This window comes from Gambusia affinis, linkage group LG02 (assembly GCF_019740435.1).
Source record: "Gambusia affinis linkage group LG02, SWU_Gaff_1.0, whole genome shotgun sequence".
Classification (NCBI taxonomy): domain Eukaryota; kingdom Metazoa; phylum Chordata; class Actinopteri; order Cyprinodontiformes; family Poeciliidae; genus Gambusia; species Gambusia affinis.
Window position 1 is genome coordinate 14,827,265 of NC_057869.1, and position 22,000 is coordinate 14,849,264.

Below are 22,000 nucleotides of genomic sequence, written 5' to 3' on the forward strand. Positions count from 1 at the left end.
ACATGTTTTCCTTGCTTATAACAACAGGGACAAATTTGGAAGCACAACAACAATCATGGTGTTTAAACGAAAGAATAATAGTAACAGTTTTAAAACCACAGTTGTTGAGCAATGTGAGCAGCAGACTGCAGGCTGACTACTGGAGCAGACAGCCGAGCTACTTAGCAAGCTTTTAAAATATATAAAAAGGAAAACAGAAATAATTAAATCTGAGCAATACATACTTTAAAAAAGCTATCCTATTTTTTTTTTTTTTTTTTGCTTAAATCAATGCATTAAAATAATTTTTAAAAATTATAGAGATAACACTATTATAATTTAAATAATGTTATAGCATAAGAAGAACTCAGAGCACCAAAATCGAATTGCTTATTTGTCCAGTTAGGAAATTGTTAGTATTTTCAATATGCAACAGTTAATCACCAGGTAAAATAGAGCAACGTGTCTGATGGACGTCAACAAACTGCTGCAACTCTAAGTCTCACTTCGGCTGCTGGAATGTGAAGGTCATCTTGAGAAAATGGGAGGAGGACGTGTGGTTCTGATGCAGAATTATACATTTTGTGGCTGCCTGTGAACAGCCAGAACTCTGGGGGAAACGCTGCTCATGTGACATCGCAACCTTATTATAACAAGAGTTAATAAAACTCTCAAAGACACAGGGCTCAGCTCTTAGCCGAAACAATCCCTCTTTCATATTTATATGTAAATACTGCGACGTGTTTTTGTCTTGTACTGAGAGGCTTCATGTTTTGTGGGATAAATGCTTCATTATGTGAATTTTTGCATTTGTTTGGTCTTTTTTTTACCTACTGCATGTCAGTGGGTTTCACAGTTTTCTGTGATTATCCATAATGATCACTAGCTGAAAATTTCGAAATTGCAGTGCAAGACAAAGACAACAGGAGATCACTTCTCATAATGTACCAATGTAGCAACAACTCTGACACCTAATATCAAGAGAAATAAATCACCAGAAACTAATGCCTTGACCTCCTCCCTTATGGATTTAAAGCAGCCAGATTTATCTTCGTTCCTTTATAAAGTTTCGTGAAAGAGGAATCACGCTGTCCCCGAAAAACACACGGAGGACCAACAAAAGTCTGCTGAGAGCTGAGCTAAACTGCAGCACAGAAGAGGAAGAGCCAAACTTCTCTCTCTCGATCTGGCCCCGAAACGCTCAAAATATCAATATTTAGCAGATTAAGTTACAGGGTTTTGATTTTTCGCCCCCTGTTGTGAGTTCTCCGTGGGGTTGACTCACCTCAGTCCTCCAGTTCGCCACAACACGGAGTCACAGTTTGGCTCGGAGCTGCGGCTGGAGCTGATCCGATGATGATGAGGATGGTGATGATGACTCCTCCGCTTGACAAATATGTCTGAAACTGTAGCGCTCAGTGATCAACGCAAACTTGACGCCACGCTGCTCCTTCTCACATGTGCCTCCCCCCTTTTTCCCCCTCTTTCCTCCCTCCTCTTACCTACTTCTGACGATCGTTTCACAATTGTTTTTTTAGGGGACACAAACCGATTTAGTAGCGCAGATCGGAAGCAGCAGTTTTCCTACCGTCCGCAGGAACAACCACAGAAACCGGACGCGGCGTAGTCGACGTAGGCTCCGTTTATGTGTGATTTTCCCCCCTCCTTTTGGGAGATCGCCACAAACTGACAACAGCGTAGTCAATAATCCATTGCCTGCTCCTAAGTGTCAGGGTTTCGGCGTAATTGGGGGGCAGCTGGCTCGGTGAAAGTCGGCAGCCCGACCAGAACAAGTCAAACACAACAAGCTAAAGCAAACGGCAAACTTACCAACGGCTCAACTTACCAGCTTCCTTTACATCCTGCTCGATCCTGCGGCTTATTGTCTCACACTGCGGTGTTAAATCCGACGACGACACGGCGAAACGACTGAAGAAGGCGTAAAAGACAACTGCTGATAATAAACAGTCATGATACCCCTCCGGTGTACCACTGAGTGGTCGGCACAAGCCCCAGGAAATACGTCAGGATCATGGACAAAGTGGAGACGTTTGAGCAACACCTCCTCACGGAGAAGCAGCGCTGCTACATCTCCACCTGCTGATCACAGGCGGAACTGCACCATGGATGTGTCGCTCGAAAAGGAGCAGACTCTCTTTGCCGGTTCCCATTACGTTCGCGTTATTTATTATTTCAAGGCTTGCCCAAGGTTGAATGAAATCCTGAAAATAAATTGAGTTGGCGGCCCATTTGTAAACAAAGCATTCGATAGGTAGCCACCACTGCGTCACTACATGTAAGATGCTTTTTAGAGTTTACTGGGGGCAGACATAAATTAGTCTCCCTTTCGCCAATAATTAGCATATTATTCATGCTAGCGCATATACTTTTTTTAATAATTCAGTTTTTCCCCTAAATTGTAAGGGTCATAAAACAATAAAATGTCACTATTTTATGTGATAATGTTATTTCATGTAAACTTTGTATTTTACTCCATTTACATTCATTATGTTTTAGTTTTTTCCAAAGAAATACAACAGAATTTGAGTCAAGTTGCCTATGTTTGCACATTATATTTCAGTCAACAATAAATAGCTTACAGTGGCCACCCAATTTAATCAGTCCTCCCCTTTCACCACTTTGCATCCTCATTTTGTACCCAAATGTTTATTTATTTATTAATTAATTAATTTATTTATTTATTTTGCCCATTTGACAGGTTATTCCCTTAGAGTTTTAATAGTTTTTGCTGTGTTTGATTAGTGTCAGAAACTGGAGCTCAAATCAGAACACCGTCACACCTGAGTTATTGTATTAGCAGTTTAAACAAAGAATGGGACTTGCCATTTGTTGTGGCTTTGGAAAAACTACAAATCCAGGAACCTTTGATTATTAGAAATAGTGTAGAACTGCATTGTACCATCCTTTGTCTTAATATCAAAAGAGTATTCCAAAATGCCATTGTTTTGTCTTTCAGAAATCGCATTACAGTTTCCTAAATTTTAAAATGAATTATAAAGTATCTAAGTTAAAAGTGAAACAACCCGGTTAAAGTTTGAACAGTTTGTGTGTTTTAGATTTTGATCTGAAATTAGCAAATCAGTTCAGATGTCTTGCAAAACACTGAAATAGCTCTTTCCAGATTGGCTTTGTATGTAAATAATCCACAAGGAAGCAAATCTTCTGTTCGAACAACAACTTGTATTTCCCTTAACAGCCCTCACATGTGCCGCCCTCAATTGGAGTGGTGCCCTTGTCAGTGAGCCATATCACTCATGTTCAAAGCCACCATTGGTTGGCGCTTGGAAATGCCCACTTTATGGTACAAATGGAATGCAATGCAAGTGCCGAGCCATTTGCAGGCTTAGTTGGAGAGTTGAATCAAATGATCCCGTTCCAGGAGAAGAGCTGAAATTCAACATGATAGGCTTCATCTGACATGCAGGCTGTGTGAGTCAGGCTGATGCCAGCCAGCCAGACGGTCAATTTATCATGGGGAAAAAACGTTCACTAAAGAACCAGTAAGGAGACTGTATGCCAACAAGCATCATCCTGACTGAGAAAATTGTTGCCAGCATGAAAGGATTATAAATCGGCTCACCGGGCTCATCCCCAAGGTAAGGAGACCCCTGCAGCTCGCAGCCTCTCTTTGAAGTGATTAGCAATTCTTGCTTAATAAATCAATCAAACCCCTGCAAACAAGCACTAATTTATGACATGTTTATTTTAAGCTGCGAATAAATTGAACAAATAAAAAAATAATAATGAAAGTGCATCAAAACATTAAAACGGCACCAAATCTAATAGAAAGTCCAACAAAAAAGTACATCAATAAAACCTTAACCCAGAGTTTATTTTACTTCAAAATGAAGTTGTTTTTTTTGCACAATTAGCTGCCTGCTCTAAAATTGATAAATGCCAGAACAAAGATAGATTTTCTATGTCACAGAGTTTTTGATAGTATGATTAAACTTGACTTTAATTTGAAATATGCGCCATCTGGGTCGCTCCTGCAGCCAACTCTGAACTGGTTCCCATCCATGAGGCCACCTGTGTTGCATCTTTCTAATTCATTTCATCCATTTCATTCGCCACCATCACTCCGCTTGTCTCTGTTGGATCGATTAAATAAAGGTACACAATGCCAAGAAATGAAAGGGGGTGATTGAAGTATATTGACATCATAACTGGATTTATTTCAGCTCAACCAGAATAAAAGTCTCGGTGTAGGATTTTGAGTGAAGGAATTTAATCTCCTATTCCTAAATGTAATTTTTGGCCTTATTCTTGATGATTTGTGCTAAACTAGCTTGAACATGTTTTAAACGGTAATTCATCTTCTTTACCTCTCCTTTATTTAATGAGCGACCACCTGTAGTCATGAATTGAGTCTTCAATGGTCCTTGAACAAGAAAGGGAGTATTTCAGTGGTTTTTAGAATGGTGCTAAAGTAAAAATTTTAAAAAGGAGACATCACTAAATTCAATCATATATACACAAAATTAGGTTCCTAATTGGAACAATTTGTCATTAGATCACCAGAAACAGACTCCCACACTAAAACAGGCTGCTTTTGAGCCTCCAGCTATCTGATATTTTCCTGGAGCTCTGCCAGCAAATTAGGTTACAGCAGCACCTTCACCCTCTTTAGCTACATCATCATCCTCATTTTAACAACTACAGCGTCTTAAAGAGGTGTCTCTCCAGATCTGGATCCTGCATGTATCCCTGCTCCAACTGATCTGCGTGAAATAGTTGACTTATTTCCAAAGCTGTCCACTGATTCTCCAGGAGCCTGCTGCTGATCACCTACTATTTGAGTTAAAAGCTTCAGCATGACCCGAGCATCATCCAAATCTCACTTCTACCTTGTCGCTGTACTGAGCTTAAGCTACATAAAATAAAAAGATACTAACTATACAACTAATCAAAGTTGCATTGGCTTACAATATAAATGCTTCAAATTGTTTTAGGAGATTTTTATTAAATTATAGAGTCACTGTAATGTTAAACGAAAGTGCATAATCACTGATGCATGATTCCAATTTAGTGGATTATTGGCAATTCCTGTCCATCCATCCATCCATTTTCTGTTCACCCTTGTCCCTAATGGGGTCGGGAGGGTTGCTGGTGTCTATCTCCAGCAACGTTCCGGGCGAGAGGCGGGGTTCACCCTGGACAGGTCGCCAGTCTGTCGCAGGGCAACATAGAGACATACAGGACACACAACCATTCACACACACACTCACACCTAGGGAGAATTTAGAGACCAATTAACCTGACAGTCATGTTTTTGGACTGTGGGAGGAAGCCGAAGAACCCGGAGAGAACCCACCATGAACAGGGAGAACATGCAAACTCCATGCAGAAAGACCCCGGGCCGGGAATCGAACCCAGGACCTTCTTGCTGCAAGGTAACAGCTCTACCAACTGCGCCACTGTGCAGCCCTGGCAATTTCTACTCCTCATGAAATAAATACTTGAAACTTTTCATAATTATTAGGTTTTGTACTGTATGTATGTTACAGTATGTTTGAGATGCAAGGTATTTCTCGCTGTTTTCCAGCTGCTGTTTTAAATAAGTTTCTCTGCCCTTCCAGCGGTCTGCCAGCAGGTGGCACTGAATGGAGTGACAGACTAAAGTTCATTGAAGTGGTCAGTTACCTATTAGCCGTCATAAACTGCTTGAGGAAATTGACTTTTGAATGTAGCTGCAACCAAATTAAATAAGTAAAAATAAGATCTGAATTTGGATAACATACGATAAGGTGTATTAAAACAAATTAAGTAAGATGGTTTAATTAACACAAGGCTTTACAGAAGATCTAACCTCATTAATGCCTCCAGCTGGATGTTGTCTGTTGACTAAAGTTGTTTCTTTATTTACCCAGAATTTAATCTTTTATCTTAACTTAAATGTATGAATGTTGCATCTTTTTGGTTAAAGAAACACACCTAGAAACCTAATTAGTATTGCAGAGGGACAAATTTTGAAGTTCATATAAATCCAGACAATACAGTTGTTGAATTTTCACAGAGGACGAGGGGTAGCATTTCACACGACGGGCTCCAGGAGCTGCTGTGAGCAAATCACAGAGCCAACAAGAGTTATTACTGAATGTGTGCGAGAGTTTAATGGTCTATTATAGGTTTCTGATTCCATTTCTGTTCTCACTGTTACAGTTTGGTTCCCTGCATGCAATAAAATCTCCTCTCAGGTCTATCTCCCTGGTTATGCTGTACAAATGTTAGAAAGACTGTTCCTCTGTCAAATAAACATTAATCACTGTCACCGCCTGTTGTTGTTCGAAGAAAAGGTCAATAAACATTGCACAAGAACGCGAACAGTGATTTACATCCCATAAAGCTAATAAATCTCATAAAAGTGAATCATGTGAAGGTACAAAGCACATCTGATGTCTTCGTAAATTCAGACTCCATTACAATGAAGAGTGGGGTAATTGAAAATATTTATTTGCATTACAAATATAATACCAGGAGAAGTCAATGTGAGAATCAATTTTTTTCCCCATTATTTTAAATTAGCCGCTGTAACAAAAGGCACAGAGCCAGTGAGCGCAGAGGGAAGCTGTCCGTGTTCAGGACTGATGGAGAAGAGTTTCGTCCTGCAGAAAACATGGAGAAGAATTCATCACAACTGAGCTCACGCAGTTTGACACAAACAGACTCTTTACAAGAGAAAGGCTGGCTGCAGTTTTCTCAGAAAACAAAACAAGAGCACACCTCTGAGCTCCATCAGGACGTCTCCCTCGTAGCGAGCCAGTCCAACAGCGTGCCTCTGTTCTGCGTCCAGCTCTGCCCACTGCTCCTCTGTGACGGCCCACGCCTGCTCTGCACTCAGCCACGATAACTGCACTGCACTGAACACCACCTGTAGCACAGAACAAGAAACAACAGTCAAACTGTTGGTGTAACACCATACTGTAAGGCTAAAGCTTTCCATTTCTCTTTTTAAAAGAAAATTGTGTCCATCTGTCAGTTTTTATTGATTAATATATAATAATCCTGCTTCAATTTTTGCAAAAAGTTCAGAGAAAAGTTAAAAGCAAATTGGGGAAACTGGGTCTGGTTTATTTCACACTTAAGGCAAAAGAAAAGTGCCTTTAATCTTCACTAAAAACACTGTTATCATTCACAGTCTGTCTGTCTGTCCAGTGTAAGCAGGCTGATAAAGTAAAACATGTTCTGTGGCTGAAAGCTGGTTACTAAACTGCTTCAGTTCATTAAACATTTCTGAGCTGCCTGATTAACAAGAGAAGATTGTAAATCACATCATCACAAATCAACTAAATTAAAGTCAGGATTATAATTTAACATTTTTTCCTGTTACTGAAAATATTATTAAATTCAATTTAAAACAAATAATGGTTTCTATCTCTCACTTGAGCCTTGATTGTTGCAACAGAATGCTTTTCTTTTGCCTGAATTATTTTACAGTTCTGCAGATCAAGTTCATTGAAAGACATTTTTGGACTTTTCCAGACAAAACAAGTCCTATAATCAAGTCATGACAAGTCAAAGTTGCTGGGGCAAATTCACAGAGTGTTTTGCTCACTGTGAATGTGTGCAGATGAGAGCAGAGATGTTTCTCTCTGCTCTGAAGCAGCTTCCTCACATTTAAATGAGGTTTGACGAATTAGAGGAAAACCCCCCATAAATATATGTGAAATGCATAAATATATTCATCATAGGAGTTGTTCAAATTAATCTGAGGTATGTATTTTCCTCTTTATTACAATTTAAAAATATGTATTTAAATAAATTCCAGCTTATGTGCATAAAGCTTGTCATCTGTGCTGTAACTTGCCTGTTGGCCTGCATTGATACTGCAGGTTCATCTGCACAAACACCTTTTTATTAACAAGTATAACTCACTGCCAACTTTTTCGGAGACATCAGCGCTACAGCTTCAGGGGTGATTCCCTCCATTTGTTCTTGTAGCAGAGCTGACAGCACTATATCAGGCAGGCCCGCTGGAAACACGCACAAACACTGAAGTCAGGTAATTAATGTTTCTAATTTCAAATCACAGAAAAAGTGTTCAAAAAAACTTTTCCTTCCTCCTTCTCAAACCTTAAACCTCTGGGACTGTTTTAATTGGACATATCTGTCTAACAGCTGCCATTTTCAACCATCACCCTTCTCACTCTTTAAATCTAAGACGAATTTTAGAAGTCTGTGCACAGGAAGTTTGCACTCCGAGGAATAAAGTGCTCCACTGTACCTGCAAGTGTCCCGATTTCAGTGAAAATCTCCGGCCCCCAAGCACTGACAGGACCAAAGGCCTCCGCTCTGGCCAGGCAGTTTGTCAGCGCCTCCATCTGCTGCTCTGTGCAGGGCAGGGTCGATTCCCGCAGGAACAGGACGGCCATGCTGCAGGTTCAGAGGAGTTGTGTTGTTAAGATGCCACCAGTCGTACAGTTGACACGTTCATTTGTTTTGTCTTCTAGAATCTGCTCACTCGGTCATGCTGCACAAAAAGGTGTCACTGCTATATTTCCTTCTGCTAATAATATGATGAACAACTATGAAGGGATTTTGTATCACTGGAGTTAAACAATAGAACGGACTGAATATGTATTTAAAACAAGAATCGACCAGTTTAAAAATAAACATTAAACTATATTACTCACAATGGGAAGTAGGGGATTGACTCAAACATGTATGACAACGAGTTTCTTTCTTTAGTCTTTTGTGTTACTGTTACAATTACAAGTAAATGATTATTGTGATATTACTATTATCATTAGTTATTTTATTTTATTTTATTTGTTGGTTATATAACTCTGAATTTGAAAGTGTAATATATGGTACATTAGCGGGAGTTAGTAATTATTCTGAGGCTGCAAGTCTGGTTGTAACTTAGAATTGACATTATTGCACGTAATGATAATAATAATAATAATAATAATAATAATAATAATAATAATAATAATAATAATAATAATAATAATAATAATAATAATAATAATAATTCCTTGTCCTGTTATGAAAGTCTGTTTGTAATCATTTATCTTTTCTGTAATATAACTTTTTTGTTGGTTCATTAGAACAGTGAATTGAACAGATATATGAATAACGCAACATGTTTTTAATTACACATTTCTGATAATTACTGAGTTGGTAAATTATATATTTAATTAAATTAAGATAAGGGTTACTATTGGATAAGTGTTCACTTCTTTCCACTCCTTTTCAAAAAGAAAAAGAGTGGGAAGATTATTTATTTGGTTCTTATTTATAAACGCAGATGTTTTCTCTTGTCCTACTGGTTATTTGTTTTCTTTATTTTTAAAAACCCGATGGAAATAAATAAATGTATTTATCAAATGTCTGATTATTTATCTTTTTATGAGATTTTCAATCATTTAGAAAATATTAGATCTAAGTTGCATATATGACCCACCTGAGGTTGTAGGGGCTCAGGCGTTTAATCTCTGTGGGATACAGACCGCAGATCAGATGGCCGAGCGTTGCCATATCAACAACTGATAAATGCTCCACTTTCAGTCCACTTTTCCTCAGCACACTTAAAACCACCGCTCTCATCTGAGAAAGGTGAACACCAGCATTCAATAATTATTGCTACGTAAATTCAAGCTTTCATCGCATTTTAGATCCAGAAAGAGGAAGTTACTTTTCGAGGGGTCCAGTTCGTCAGTGAGCCCAGATGTACCAGCACGCCCAGATCAGTGAGACTGGTGTCCTGAAGCTCTCTGTCTCCCATCTCTGTCAACAGCGATCCCAAAGCTATCACCTGATCCGCTCTCAGCCCCCTCACCGGACTCAAGGACTGCGTCGAACGAAGCAGAGTTCATCCACAGAACATGTCAGGACTTTTCGAATTCATATCCTTTACAGCAACAAACTTTAACATGGAGTACCGTGGTTTTAATTTCATCTTAATCCTTTAACTGGGCACTGGCAGTTAAAGTGCCAGTGCCCAGGGTCCTGCATGTGACGGTATTTGGGGTGGCAGTTAAAGGGTTAAAAACAAAAATCTAAACAGTGTGGTGTACATTTACAGGCCCATTTTAAAAAGTTATTAATATTACTGAAGAGCCAATTTATTTCAAGAACTTTAACACATTTATAGAACAATTACATACAGATGGATGTTTGAAAGCATTTATTCCTCTTTATCATGATTATTTTCCACTTAAAGGTAATTAAAACATGGCATTTAGAAAATTGCATCAGACCAATTAAAAAAAAAACTATTTTTAAAAACAGAAATTTGAGATTGATGAAAAGCATGGAACTCAGCTTGGGTTGCTAGGTGACAGGTTGGGCTTTGCTTTGGTTGCTAGGTAACATGCTGGGCTTCGCTGTGGTTGCTAGGTGAGGGGCAGTGCCTGCTGATTTGTGACGTTACATTCGGAAGGGTTTTGAAACAGGTCATTTTAGAGACGCCACAAAACATGAACTTATTGCCAAAAAATGGCAGAGAGTTGGGGTTTTTTAGCGCTTGGGCTGTTTTTAGAGGCAGTAGACACAAATGGAAGTACAAAAATGAGCAAATGAGAGTTGTGCACATTTTTTCCTCCAGAGATCTCTTAACTGATGAGAATTTATTAATTTATAAGCACCACGGTTCTTCACACAGGAAGACCTGTGTGAAATTTGTTGTGAGTGTTGTGTTGCCTCGTGGAGTTTCTCTGACCTGCCTGAGCTTCACCCAGAGCGACCGTCGCTGCTCAGAGCTCAGCGACGGATCCTGACCCAAAACGTCCACACACTCCTTCAGCTCGTCTATGGACATGCGGCGAAGCTGGGTGGGGGTCCAAGCAGACGGGAACGTTCCTCTGATGTCCGCACAGCTTGGGACTGGCACTAAGTAAAACACACAGGCGAAACCAGTGCTATAATTAAACTTAATTCACATGTAAAATGTTTCAGATTCAGCCGATTGGAAGCATGTGTTTAACCTTTCGCTCTCCGGTTTCGTGCTTTGACAATTCCTCGAATTAGACTCCAGGTCTGCTTTCTGTGGTACTGTTGGTCCACACACTGACTAATACAGATCCCACCGACCAGACTTTCCTCCCAGCGCTTTTGACCCACCAGAACCTGCTCCACTGTGGTCTTGTTTAATACCGTCTGTTCAATAAAAGCAAGACCATAAGTTTACAGAAAAAGATTTGCTTGAATTATTCTCATAGATTAACAGAAATAACTAGTCTGAATTAGTTTACAGATTAGTTTATTTGAGACTCTGACCAGGGGAATGGAGTTGATCTGCTTTGTTGAGAGAGCAAACACCAACCTTCCCAGATGCTCAACATCCCCAACCTGCCATTTGGATGGATTTCTGGCAAATAACCACATGTAACGTTATCGTTACTCCTGCTTTATTAAAACAACATCTATATGTAAGCATAAAACCCAAACTGTAAACTGTGGACAGCATTTTCAGTCAAAGACAGCCAAACTTAGACTCTACATCCATCAAACCAATCAGCTAATCCATGAAGAGGTGAAAATGTTTTACCCAAGCAAATCTCTCTGAGTGAGAAGGTCACTAAAGTCTCTGAGCGCCTCTTTGGGGAGGCAGAAACTCCTCATCTCTTCCAGCCGCAGAGCCAGCGCTCCTCTGTCCACCAGAGCCAGACTGTCTCTGTCCAAAAACGGCAACAGAGGCCCCAGGACATCCAGAAGGGCGCCATCAATCATCCCCTGAGCCAGAGAAGGACCCTGTGGAACAGCACAAACACAGAGGTGCTCTAGATTAGCTTGGCTTCACAACGTCATCATCCCGCTTCAGTAAAAACTGCTGAGCGAAAAGAAGACTGCTTCCAAATCATTTTCCACCTGCTTCTGAGCTTACAAATATCACTTTGAATATTTTATGATTCCCCATCACTCAGCCTGATTTAGATTTCCTAAGAAAATTGTTCCTGAGTTGGCATTTCCTCTGAATTGTCATGGCAGCTTTTTATCACTTCAATTACCTTAACACAAACCTGTGATTTCCCATTCCACTAATTAGTGTTTAAAATTACACCGCCATCTGCTTTCCGATCACACTTTCTCACCTCAAACACATTGCAGTGTGCAACCATGTTCACGTCTTGCAGTAAATAAGGCATTTGTGAAGTTACAGTAGTACCTTACCAGCTCAGATAAGGCCTTCTCAGCTAAACTTGTCTGCTTATAATGAGGCAGTCTCAGGAAATCAAGAAAGTGTAGCTGAATGTGGCTCAGGATTCCTCTGACAGACGCATTTGACAGGTTCTCTAGCATTGTTACTCTGGAAAACAAACAAACCGTTTCAAAGGTAGTTACTGGAGAAATGTGCTTTATCTATCTAAAACACTTCGCTTACTTACGGTAATGTTGCTGCAAACCCAGAACTCAAAGAACTGAGGTCAAGTTCAGGTTGTTTCCGCAGCTCATCTACAAGGCATTTTCGCTGGAAATATTTTTTTTAAAATAGCGTAAACATTATTATAGTTCAGAAATAGTTACATTTTATGGTTGCATGGATGAGGCTTGCTTCTTACCAGAGCCGGTCTTGGACCTCCAGGTAGATCAGTCAAAAACTGAAGCAGCTCAGTAAAATCGGTGTGGTTGGTCAAACGCCTCACAAAGTCACAACTCATTCCAGCAGCAACATGACCCAGATCTCTGTTGGCAGCAGAGAGGTCATTGTTGATTATTACTGGAAATCTAAGTGGTGTGGTTATGCTGCAGGATCAAAAGCAGGAATACAGAAGGTCAGACTTACTTCACCGTCTTGATGGTGATATTTTTGAATTCATGGATCTGTCTGAACAGAAATTGAGCCTGTGCATAAAAATGAGAGATTATTGTACATTTTAAAGGGACGGTATTGTGTATTTTGTCAGAAAATTACTGAAATAGGTTCTAAAGGTTACTGACCCCTACCCTAAAGATTAAAATTTTCAGAATTGTAAGAAGTTGGATTCATGTCCTATTATTACTTTTTTTTTCCAACAACTCTTGAGCCAAGAACAATATTTTTCTTCCATGGAAACAAAACACTGAGTGGCTTTATAAGCACGTCAGCAGAAGAGCAGCTGCTCCAGGCACAACTTTGCTACTAAAAATGGACAAAAATATATTTTTTGTTTGCAATGAGATTAATTCCTGCTTAAGAGCAAACATACAAATTAAGTTTGCATTGTAATTTATATCAATACAGCAGTTCTGGCTTTAGGATAAACTCTAATATCTAACCATGATAAAGATTCAGATCATAATATGGACAGTATATAATTCATCAACAGGGTGTCGTAGATTTCAGCATAAGTGAAAAGGGTGATCTTTATTAAATTAATTCAGGTCTTGTTAGGCTGAGAACAGGTGGTGAAAGAGCGCTCATACATTCTTGGCTGTGATAAAAATCCCTTTAAGGCAGCCATTATTAATTTATGCCACACTCCAGCAAACTATTGTACTACATCCAAAGTAATTAGTCTGATGGCAGCTGATGTGAACGGAGGATTAATATCCTGAAAGGCTCATCTGAAGCATATCCAATGGGTTGCAGATAAAAGGGAGCAAGACACCATGCTGAGAAGATTCTCCTTTTTACCCACTGTTGACGTTTCACAGAAACGCGAGGCTGCACACAGGAGCAGATTATAGAAGAATGTGTACCTGCTGTGGAGACCACTGTACATCTCTGTATGAGCTAATGCCCCTCCAAATGGTGTTGCCACTCATAGCTGGTATCAGCTTTCTCAGCGGGACAAAGGGAAGCAGACAATTTGATTCCTGAGAGAAGTTCATCGAGTCTTTGTGGAGAGTCTGTCAATAAACAAGCAATAAAAATAGATGTTAGACACCACGACTGTTCCTGAAAGTACAAATGAATCTGATTCATTCACCATTTAAGACTGAGTATTGAGACTGAAACTTTAAAATGTGGCATGCAGCAAGTGAGATGAAGTCCTCAGCAAACTAAGAAAGGAGAAGACGGTGAGAAGTGATGCTTTAAGGCGACAAAGCAGCATCACCTCCTGCATTGCATTGAATAACATGGCTCTGTGTCCAGGCTTAAGCTCAGTTTGCAGCCTTCTCCAGCACGGACAGTGGGTATCCTCACTGAAATCGGTCCACCGGAGGTCTCGGAGCGCAGCGGGGAAGAGACCGGAGAGTAACGGCTTCAGGCTGCACAGGTTTTCCACAGAAAGCTGGCAGGAGGAGAGGGACAAGGTGCTGAGAGTGCAGATGGCTGTCAGTCAGTGCAAATGTTCTGGACATGATTACTTACATTGCCGTCTTTTGTGATCTTGGATAAAATTTGAAATGCCTGAGGAGAGGATGGAAAAATATGTTATACAACAAAAGAGTTGAGTTTCAAAGAAAATGTATGCATTTTAAACGGTAATCGTATTACAACTTATACGCATCATGTCACATAAAACTATGAACTTCAGTGTAGTACTGTATGCATAATTGTTATAATTTCTTCCTCTCACTGCAATTATAGATGCAAGTCTTTTGGGTACGACTCTGTCAGATTTGCACGTAAATGACAAATTAACAGAAAAAATGAAAATTATTAAAAATATATATTTTAAATTTAACTTTTCAATCAAAATCAGTATTCGATTTTTGTGGAAAAGCAACATGCATCTCTGTTCCACACAGGATCTTTGGGAAAAGAAATGAAAGGCTTTTGAAAACCTTTTTTGTAACATATTCTGCTCATTATTACACACCCACTGGGCTGAAACAGACAAGAAAGCCACAAAAGCAAAGCAGAATAATGCGAAACTAAAAGTGTGAAGAAGCTCTCCCTCCCTGCTGACCTGCGCTGGTGAAAATGTGTGAAAACCCGGCTCTGACAGGATTTCCATCAGTCGCTGTGAGGAGAGTGACAGCAGGAAGGAGGCTCCTAACTGGGGCAGCAAACCGCTGAGTGCAGACAGCTCTGAAGAAGTCACGCTGCTGATGTTCAGCCTGCTTGATACTGCTGGGATCAACCAGGATGACAGCTGTAGTGTCCATGAAACATAGTTAAGCAGAGTCAGTCAAGCAACTTATAACAGCGCATAAAAACAAACTCTAGTTTATGCTGCAAGTGGTCCAAGTAGTGTGCAACTCACCCTGCCGCTGGAACTGATGAGCCCCTTGGAAATGCACTGAGACAGCTGCTGCCAGAGAGCAGAGGACACAGCTGGGTCCTGGAGATATAAACCCAGTTCTGCAGGATCCAAGTAGCACGCGAGAACTCCTAATCTGGAAAAGTACTTTATTCTTTACCTTGCTTTTCTTCAAATCAAAGGTAAGTTCAAACAAGTCTTGTAAATATGAGTTTCCAGCTGCATGCTGCTTGTAATTACAACATAGTTACAAGTCCTTTAGTGACCCAAACATAAACAAGCATAAAGAATCTCAGTCCCACCTCAGCAGGTCATCACCAGTTAGGTTCTTTCTCTTACTAAAAATTGTCCGTAGCACATGGCGGCCACGCACGCCATCCAGACTGCTGTTGCCTATCAACTCCACCAGAGGAGACAGCTGAGGAGAGAATCAGTGAAATATCAAAACTAATTTAAACAAGATTTACTAAAAATAACAAAGTAAACAAAGACAAAGAATATAAATTCAGTAACTGCATAACTCATCAGGCTTAATTATTATTCCATATGTTTTGTTTTTCTTAAAACAACAGAGAAGACTTTCCAGCTCAACATTTAGTGTTTGTCCTTATTCAGCACTGCAGTGACCTGAGGTGCTTTTATTTAATCTCTGACCTGTTGAGATGTCAGCTGCTGAAAATGATGGACAGGCAGGTAAGGCAGAAGTGGGAGGATGGAGCTGAGGAAGTACGGAGGCCACGTGGGCACGTCGCCCACCATGTTTGACTGCAGCAGTCGTTTCACAAAAGCCTTCTTCTGCAACGACTTCATCTCTGAACTGTGGTCACGAATGGCTGTCAGCCTGAGGAGCAACGACAGAAAGATCGTTGGAGGAGAATCATCTTTAAATTAAATGTTAAACACTCTACCGGTGACTCACACGCTGTCGTTCACAATCAAGGAGGTTGGGAAGTTCATTATGTCAGAAACAGACATGAAGGGGATGAACTGAGAAAGGTCGACAAAGAGCTCTGGGGTCACTCTGGGGAACTTGTGGATGAAAGCCGCTGTCATTGTTTCCATGGCCTGCAACTCTTGTTGAGAGGCCTGAAATAGCAAATTAAACAAGATGAGAGAAGATTCATTTAAATAGCTCTGAAATAACCACAAAAAAGTACAAAACATTGTGAAATAGGTAATGAACGCTTTGCTCATGAGAACCAACAGAAACTGCATTAAGGGTGTTTTCACACGTAATACTAAGATAGACCCGGATCGATTGGGACCAAAATTGTAACATTTACACCATTTTCAGCTGCTGCAGTTTGCTTAGACACTGGGCTGTGTCAAATGATCCAAACTCATTGAAAAAACTGTCCTTCACCTTGTCTGAGGTGGAGTGACACCAAAAACAAAAACCTCCAAAGACATTGAGCAAACTTCCTTCTTCATAAAATGTAAACAAAAATGGAGTGGCATCAGATTTTAGTAGCTGTGGGATTTCTCTTTTGTCTGGTAAAAGATCACTAATTTCTCCTTCTAATGTTTGTTTTGGTTGTATTTACCCAGAATGCCCTGTCCTATATTCCATTTCCTGCTTTTGGAGAGATCTCTGGTCCATTCGCATTCACATATGCATTAAAACCACGCAAGAGTACACTATCTGAACCGAGATCAAGGGTCTTAGGCGGAGTAGAGTTCACTTTCTTGATCCACATTGACTGGGCATTCACACCTCTCCAACAGAACCGGACATTCTAGGCAAACAAACTGTAGTTTGATTAACGTGGACTAATCAGGCATGGTGGAAATTCACCCTAAGAACTATAAACAAGCTTGTGGAGATAACCTGGCTGGTTTCAACTTGAAGCTGGTCCCAACTTTGATGCATGTGTGAGATAAATCTCTTCACAGCCTCTTTCTCTGCAGACATCACCAGAGAACGAATGCTGTCTTTTGGCATCTGGAGATACTCCTGGTGAAATAAAACGTCAAAAAGTCAAGTGAGCCAATCGGTTCTGCAAAATGCAACCATAGCTGCGAAGGAGCAGTACCTGCAACAGAACTCTGAGAGCGGACGAGTTTCCATTTTGCTGGATGAGGTCCCAGAGGACGGGCTGAAGTCGCAGCAGAAGCAGGTTACTGATTTGTTGTTAGTGTTGGAGACAGAAAGAGAATTGAACAAGTGCATCTTACACTGAAGCAGCTCAGCAGGTCCTCCTTCACGGTGGCGTTCTGCTCTCTACGCAGGAAGACCCCCACGGTGTGAAGGACGCTCATGGAGGCCTCCGGTTGCAAGCTGGCCCAGGAAGTGTTGTCAAGGAGACTGGACAGGAGGATGGCCTGGCCCAGACCCTGTCTCGCCTCTCGTTCCCCTTCGTCCAGCCCTGAGGACAGACCCACCACAAAGTCCAAGACACGGAGCACGTAGCCCAGCACCACCAGAAACCCCTCTCGCTCGCCAACGTCCATCTCACACACACTCAGCTTGTGTATGAGGTCGATCAGCATCGGGGCCGGCTCCACGCACAGCTGGGAGGTGTCAAACTCATATCGTGCTGGAAGCATGTCAAAAATCCTCTGCAGAAGGCACTTACTGCTTTCCTGCTGAGCCCGCAGATCTGAACAGACATCTGCAAACTGTGGTATCAGTCCTACCAGCTGCTTGTAGAGCGTAGCATTTAAACACATGTGCTCTCTCAGTCCCTGAGTCTGTCCACACAACTCCAGCAGAGTGAAGTTGGTGAAATTTTCCACCGTCCATTGCCTGTACTGACAGGGCTCTCTGAATGTGTCATCAAAAGTGAGGTTGTCAATCTTGGAGCAGTATGCTGCAGCCCAGCTGCCTTTTGGCAAGGCCTGCTGGGAACCAGGGGAGTCTCTGCCACACAGAGCTGAGATCAGTACCGAGTTATTAGGAAGGAAGCAGTTTCTGAAAGCTTCGGCATTGAGCGACCTGCTGCCCAGCTGAGCCAGACAGTTCTCACTGAGTTCTGGATTCACTGCTGCATCTCTTGACAGCTGCACACAAAGGTCATCGATGCTTGTGTGGTTAAAGAAATGATAGTCCTGTAGAGCTGCAGCCTGCACACACAAGCATGGAGATTAGTGAACAACTGCAGTGCATACAGTCACATTAGACCTCACCTTTTACACACATCTATTCACTTTCACCACAGTGTTTGAAAATCCATGACTTTAACGCTGGTCAAATGACACTTTTAAGTCATAGAGATGATGTCATTATTGGCTGACAGTGCTGGTACTGTAAGTGTAATACTGTATTACATGTTATGAATTTTATTGTAAGCCAACTTCCCATTATAATATATACATTACTATGGGATTTGACAACATAAACAAGTAGTAAATCATCATTCTTTGCATAAAACTACGTATAAAAGAAGCTCTTTCATTAGAAGAATTAATCTTTTAGACTTATTCTATAGATATTAAACTAATCAATTAGTAGATAATGATCAATTCTGTGCACATTACTATATTTTAATGTGATTGTCAATTTTAAAAATTTTTCAGGTGGAATTTAATTTTAAACTTGCAGAGTTTCCCTGAGGAAAGTTTGTGCCAACTTTCAAACTCTCAAACTAACTCTTTACCTGCTGTGCTTTCTGCAGCCAGAAAGAAGAGTTGGCACACACCGTGTTGTTGAATTCATGGGCAAAGAACTCCGTGCAGACATGGACCCAAAAGAAGTCCTCCTCAGCAGCAGACAGGTACCAGGCTGCATCCGAGCAAGTAGCGTGCAGATCGAGCCCTAAATGAGTCGCAGCAGGATTGCCCGACCCGTTCTCGCCTTCAAACAGTTTGCAGTAGAGGAAGACGGTGAAGTTCGAGACACCCGTCAAGCCTGGGATGGAGTCATTACACGCTGCCTCCAGGATTTCTGTGGAGGTGAAGAACTCCATCTGTTTCTGCTTCCTGTTACTCTCTGTGAACTGTCTGGGACCTGCGGCTGAGGGTTTACGACTTTGTGTCTGTTTGAAGGGTTTCTGTGACGATAGAGTCTTTTTTGAAGATGACTGAGCTGGCAGCGGAGGTGACCGTAATTTCCCTTCCTGGGTGGAGGGGCAGGACAGAAATGGGAGTGAGCTTGGGAGACCGTGAGAGCTGGCACCCAAAGCCTGAGCGTTCCACATCACATTATGTCTTATCCCCCTGTAAAGCCATGGAAACAATTATTCGAGTATGCACATGTCTTTGCAAAGAACACTTTAAAAAAAAAAACACTGCCCCTCAACAATGAAATACACTTACCACAGGATCAACTGCCTTAGATTGCCTTAAGAAAGAAAAATCAGAGGGAAATGTTTGAAAATCGCAGTGAAATCAAAATGAATGGCAGAAAAAGCAGCTGAAGCCCCCTGCAGTGAACAACTATGAGTGATGCAACAGCTCAGCTCAGCTGACAATGCCCAAGATATAATGTTACTGACATCAATGGACGGATAAAGAGCTTAACTGAGCCAACAACAGAAGCTTTCACTGGACTGAATGATTCTAAAGATTATAAAGCAGTGTCAGTCACTGTCACACGAAACATGAGCCAGGCTGATTAAAAAGGATTTAAATTATTAATTCAGCACAGTGCACAATTTATTGGCAACCCTTGGTTAAGATTTGTAGAGAAAACCAAAACATAATGTCACAATAAATAAACCAATTAAAAAAATAAATTTTGATCTCACCAGACCAAACTGCACAGCTCCAGTTAAACTCTCTGAAGAGTTTGAAAACCCAAATATTGAAGGCATTTGTTGAGCATTAAGCCCCAAACAACATGCATATAGCATCTAATGAAAGAAATGGCAATATGAACTGAAAGGTTTATCATATCAATTGCAATAATCACAAAAGTAAAGATTCTGCTGGGGAGTTTTCTAAATATGGATGTGACTTTTCACAATCCCTAAAATAAAATGTACCCATTATCAAGCACACACCTTCACTACACCAGGTGTATGGAGTGGTGCTATAGTACTGCTAAACAGCACATAATTATTGCATTTACTCATATTTTCAACTTATGAGTGTCTGTTGATATTTATTCATGCTCCTATTAATCAATCAATGGACTAACTAAAACCTTATTAATCCCAAATGTACTGTCAGTTTTTTAGGTATACCTAAACATCATGTATTAAAAGGATTTGTTTTTTATCTTGATAGATTACAATTCTCATCACAATAATTTTACCCTAATGATAAACTACACAGTAGTTGCTAATTAATCTAATGGGTGTCCCCAAGAAGTCTTCTGCTACATTTATTTTAGTTTGTGATCAATAATTGTGGCACCAATTATTAGCAAAAATAAAAAGATTATTTCATTATGTGGGTGATTTTTTTGTGGTTATTCTCAGAAGCATCTAAATGTTTGGTAATAATCCACAACATCCACAACGACCCTTTAGAGCACAGATGAACTGTAATTGCTTCTTTTTGTTTTTTAATCATCAAACATTTTCAGAATTAGATACTGTGACTGATTTTGAATGTTTTGTGTCATCCCTAACATGTCTGGGTGGATAATCATCTCATCTCTCATACTCACCCACAGAGCAGCGGCCCTGAAAGTTGGGCTGCGGCACTTCCACCAGGCTGCTCACATCATCGAGTATCGCCATGGTAACCCGTGACACTTTCTCCCTCAGGCTGCCGTAGACAGAACTGCCCACCCTGTGCAGAAGGCCTCGTCTCAGTCCATCCAAACTCTGCACGAGAGCGAGGTTTTTCTGGGCCTGCTGCCCGCCTCGATCCCCGCCACCTGAACGAGACAAAGCCTGCAGCAGGAAGCTCTGCACCGAGTCCAACTCGTCCTCTTTGCTCATCATGTTTTCTGCAGATGCATTTGCTGGGAACCCGTCCTGCCTCCACATGGCCTCAGGGGGCAAACTGAAGGGTTTAAAGCGTCCAAATGCACCGGGGCCCTTGCCGTGTCCTGCAGGTTCCCCTGCTGGGTGCAAGCTGACCACTGGCTTCCAGTTGCGTGTTTCCAGGAACTGCAGCAGCTGCTGAAGCCAGCTAACACTAAAGGCGCAATCGCTACGACCCTTTAGAGCACAGATGAAGCCCTGAAGGCCTGCGCTGGCCTGGCCGTACGTCCCGCTGATTACAGCCTGGAGTGTCGCCTCCAGCACAGCGCTCACCGTCCTCCAGTTCTGAGATAAGAAAGCCAAGATTGGTCTATAGGGCTGACGCTCGGACAGAGTGATGAGACTCTGCAGGAGCCCCAGCAGCCAGTCCCAGTGTGGACTTCCTCTCAGGGACAAAAACCAGTCCTGCACTTTAACGCTGGGTCTGGGCGGTACACGGCCGTTCCACTGGTTCAGGGCTGCGTTGCCTTCAGACTGGAGAAAGAAATGCAGCACCTTCTCCCAGAGCTGGTCCTCATCTTGCTCTGCGGGTACGTCCTCCAGCTCTGCACCCATCTCTTGCAGATACAGAGAGATGTTGTACAGGAATCCAGAGAGACGGCGTCTATCTATTGGCTTGTTTAAAGAAGGCAGGTTCTTACTGGGAAAAATAGTTTTTAACCCCCCCATAATGCTTCTAACCCAAGAGGGCAAAGACTGGTCCTTGTTTGTTTCAGGTGGGGGTCTCAAACCTGCTTCTTTACTCCATTTTGAGACGATCTCCTTCAGGAGAGCATCTCTGTGGTCCACTTTTTCACCTCCTAAAACAACAACAAAAAAAAAAAAAGGATGACACAGCTTGAGCAAGCCTTGAGAAACACACAGACCCAAAAAATTACCAGCATGGCAATCACAATGGTATCTTACTCACCTGTCCTCTGTCCAACCAAAACAGCACAAACTATGATGGCTGTGAATTTAAAAGCGGCCATTCCTGACCCTTTCTTCACCATCGTCATTTCATGCTGCAGCACAAAACCGGTGTCACATTTTCCTTTTAAGGGTTTTCTTCCC

General features: G+C 41.3%; 2 protein-coding genes across 4 annotated transcripts in view; both read right to left on the bottom strand.

Moving 5' to 3' along the window:
• furina (furin (paired basic amino acid cleaving enzyme) a) overlaps positions 1 to 2,068 on the bottom strand; it is an 81,464-nt gene extending 79,396 nt beyond the window's left edge. For 2 of the 3 annotated variants that reach the window (XR_006372681.1, XM_044137816.1), the window contains exon 1: positions 1,826 to 2,068. The gene's annotated coding sequence lies outside the window, so the exon portion shown is untranslated. Of the gene's footprint in view, positions 1 to 1,264; positions 1,611 to 1,825 lie in introns of those variants that run through there. The other variant, XM_044137824.1, reaches the window with a different exon arrangement.
• Positions 2,069 to 6,441: 4,373 nt separating this feature from the next.
• LOC122843247 (stereocilin) lies at positions 6,442 to 20,799 on the bottom strand. Its single transcript, XM_044137869.1, has 28 exons — positions 20,626 to 20,799; positions 19,329 to 19,353; positions 18,671 to 19,229; positions 17,250 to 18,137; positions 17,108 to 17,170; positions 16,903 to 17,028; positions 15,994 to 16,160; positions 15,729 to 15,915; positions 15,377 to 15,492; positions 15,078 to 15,210; positions 14,781 to 14,966; positions 14,240 to 14,278; positions 13,983 to 14,159; positions 13,624 to 13,773; positions 12,728 to 12,786; positions 12,504 to 12,627; positions 12,330 to 12,412; positions 12,115 to 12,250; positions 11,492 to 11,694; positions 11,221 to 11,311; positions 10,929 to 11,100; positions 10,664 to 10,833; positions 9,638 to 9,793; positions 9,407 to 9,549; positions 8,225 to 8,373; positions 7,876 to 7,973; positions 6,724 to 6,871; positions 6,442 to 6,605 (listed from the first exon to the last, which is right to left on the bottom strand). Exons 1-28 carry the CDS (start codon positions 20,696 to 20,698, stop codon positions 6,517 to 6,519), a joined length of 4,710 nt encoding a protein of 1,569 aa, XP_043993804.1. The 5' UTR covers positions 20,699 to 20,799; the 3' UTR covers positions 6,442 to 6,516.
• Positions 20,800 to 22,000: the final 1,201 nt, after the last annotated feature.

Bases quoted from the DNA above. Each gene is read 5' to 3' on its own strand.
- LOC122843247 (XM_044137869.1), bottom strand. From the start codon at position 20,698: ATGGCGATACTCGATGATGTGAGCAGCCTGGTGGAAGTGCCGCAGCCC. The intron at 15,916-15,993 runs GTGAGTCACCGG...GTTGCTCCTCAG, and splicing joins TTGATTGTGAACGACAGCGT to GCTGACAGCCATTCGTGACC. The intron at 6,606-6,723 runs GTGTGCTCTTGT...TGTTTTCTGCAG, and splicing joins CGTCCTGATGGAGCTCAGAG to GACGAAACTCTTCTCCATCA.